General features: G+C 29.4%; 1 protein-coding gene across 1 annotated transcript in view; it reads left to right on the plus strand.

Annotated features, from left to right (window-relative positions):
- LOC107882439 (zinc finger MYM-type protein 1-like) overlaps positions 1-487 on the plus strand; it is a 4,023-nt gene extending 3,536 nt beyond the window's left edge. Inside the window, exon 11 of the mRNA XM_016800783.1 lies at positions 342-487. Coding sequence (XP_016656272.1) covers positions 342-487 — 146 coding nt within the window. The remainder of the gene's footprint in view (positions 1-341) is intronic.
- Positions 488-2,704: the final 2,217 nt, after the last annotated feature.

Consider the following 2,704-nt stretch of genomic DNA (forward strand, 5'->3'; position numbering starts at 1 on the left):
TGCTCGAAATCGTGGGTAGTAATAATCTGATAGTCGTGAACTGACGATTTCGAATTTAGCTCAGCGGTTTGATTTTCCTTTTGGTTGTCGAGAAAACTCATGTTTTCTGAGGGGCGGGCGAAGGTCTGTTGGACTACATGGCCCGGCCAGCGCTATCTGTTGCGGTGTTTGACAGTTGCGCACAGTGGATGCACTCGCGTTTTGGGCGGCGGCGCTCGTTGTGGAATGAGGTAATGTAAGTAATGAGGATCGCTAGAGTGCACCACTTAAATGGGCACTCCGTTTTGTCTCATTACAAGGTTTTCAGTGTTTGTTTGATGACACTAATTCGGATTATACAGATTTTGAGACTCTGGTTTCTTTTTATCTACCACAAATTGATTTGACTACAGCAATCTGTGAGCTACAAATTTGGAAACAAAAGGGCAAGTGTGTAGCAGTTGGTAGTGATGAAGTGATTACATCAAATGGCATTAGATGCTATTAAAGGACCATGAAACAAAAAAATGATTTTTGCTTAATTAATAGTTAGTTAATTATTATAACTAACGGTGGTACTAAAATTTGTATACGTCGATTTGTTAACGCGCTAGAGCCAAAGAGAGATAGCCGCGTGACGTCACAAGATCACACGGCGCGGCGGCGGCGTATACTTTTATACAGGAATCACCGACGCGGTCTAGATTATTTATTTATAATTTTTGTTATAATATTCAATTATATTATAAATAACTTCGTAGACACAACAATGAACAGACCTATACAATTAATACTCTATTTGGTTAGTTATGTTTTTATCTAAAATAAGACTTATTCTATGTTGACGAACGTCGATCAACCGCATTTTCCGTTTACACGTCTTCGTAAACGGACGTATTTTTCAACTAAACATTTTCATCGTTGGAATTTTGTTTTACGAGGTAAAGTAATGTATTATAAATTATAATAATTTTTATTTTATTTATTAATAATAATAATTTGTTAATTACATATTATATATTTTATATAAAGTGGAAACAGTTATAAGTACCTATATTATGTTATATTATATTATAATTTATAAGAAGTGTTCTCGCATAAGCAAAATATGTTTTATAACAATTTGTATTTGTTTTTGACAGTGTATTGCAAATATTTAAATATGTCAATACGTCCATATAGTTTTGAGCCCACTGTGAACGATATTGATATGGCTGATATTCAGCCGGGTAGAAATGAACCAGATATACCAGAACAATTAGAGGGTCGTTCAAAAATTAATGTGAAGGATTGGTGTTTATGTAATAAATGTATTAGGTTTACTACTGACCAAGAGTGTATTTGTTGCTTTGAGTTAGAAAAATTACATAAATTACTACCACAGAGTAACAAAAAAACATGTATAACGGAGATAAGCTCATTTTCAAAAATTATTTTAGATGAAGAAGTAAGTCATAGATTAGGTACCTACATAATACAAACACAGTGAATTCAGTTTTTTAATTTTGTCCTCGATATTATTTATTACGTTTATTAGGTTCTCAATATTACACGACAACAAATCATTGTTAAATCAAAAAATAAAAGCAAAAAAAAAACGTTATGTTCATCACAACCAAGAAATAAGATGTGGAGGTATATTTGTTATAAACAATTTACTCATTGGATAAACTCGTGGAATTCTATAGGAAAAGGTAGGATGACTACAAGTCCATTGATAATATAATGCAATATGTTAACTAATGCTTTTAAATATGTATAGGAACGTATAAATACAAGTAATTAAATTTTTGGTTTTATATAGGTAATCGTATTGTTATTCCGTCGTGTGTTGTAAATAAAATTCGGCAGAAATATCCGGAACAAGACGGTTGTTATGTTGGTTATAAATCATGTACACTGTAAACATAATATATTAGTTATATAATATATTATATTATAAACATATTATTACCATGCATAATTATGTAATAAACTATTATTAATATATAAAATATAAATATTTCAATATTTGTAATATTAATGAGAACACTTCTTATAATTACATTTTAAGCATACAATATTCACATATTTATTTTAATATGTATGTACCTATTTTATAATATTATCTTAATGTCCTTGTCCTATAAGTTATAACCATATCAATTAATATAATAATATATTTTATGTTTTGATATTAAAGTATTTACATTAAAATTAAAAATTATTCACATTAAAATAAAATGGTGTAATTTATTTTAGGGGTAAAATGGTTCTTTGTTCTGTATTTGGTTGCAATTCAAATAATGATAAGAAAAGGGCAACTTGCAGCCAATCTGAAAATATAAATTTTTATAGTTTTCCAAAAAGAAATAAATCACCACTTAGATTTAAACAATGGTTAGTGTTTTGTAAACGTAAAGATTTTGTCCCGGGTAGTGGATCTAGAATATGTTCAAAACATTTTCAAGAAAAAGATTTTACAGAATCGAGTAAACTACAAAAACAGCTACTGCCAAATGAAAAAATAAAGTTATATTTAAATTCCGATTCTATTCCAACTATTTACAAAGTCGATGATCTTAGACCCAAAACACCTCGAAGTATAAGAATATCCCGAAAAAGAAACGAAGAAGATATTATATCAAAACAAAATTCAACTAACACATCTGTAAAAAAATTAAAAGTTGACAATTTCGTAAACAATTTTAATGAATCTGATTCCGAAAACGATAATGTACTAAGA

The sequence above is a fragment of the Acyrthosiphon pisum genome, chromosome X, assembly GCF_005508785.2.
Source record: "Acyrthosiphon pisum isolate AL4f chromosome X, pea_aphid_22Mar2018_4r6ur, whole genome shotgun sequence".
NCBI classification, from domain to species: domain Eukaryota; kingdom Metazoa; phylum Arthropoda; class Insecta; order Hemiptera; family Aphididae; genus Acyrthosiphon; species Acyrthosiphon pisum.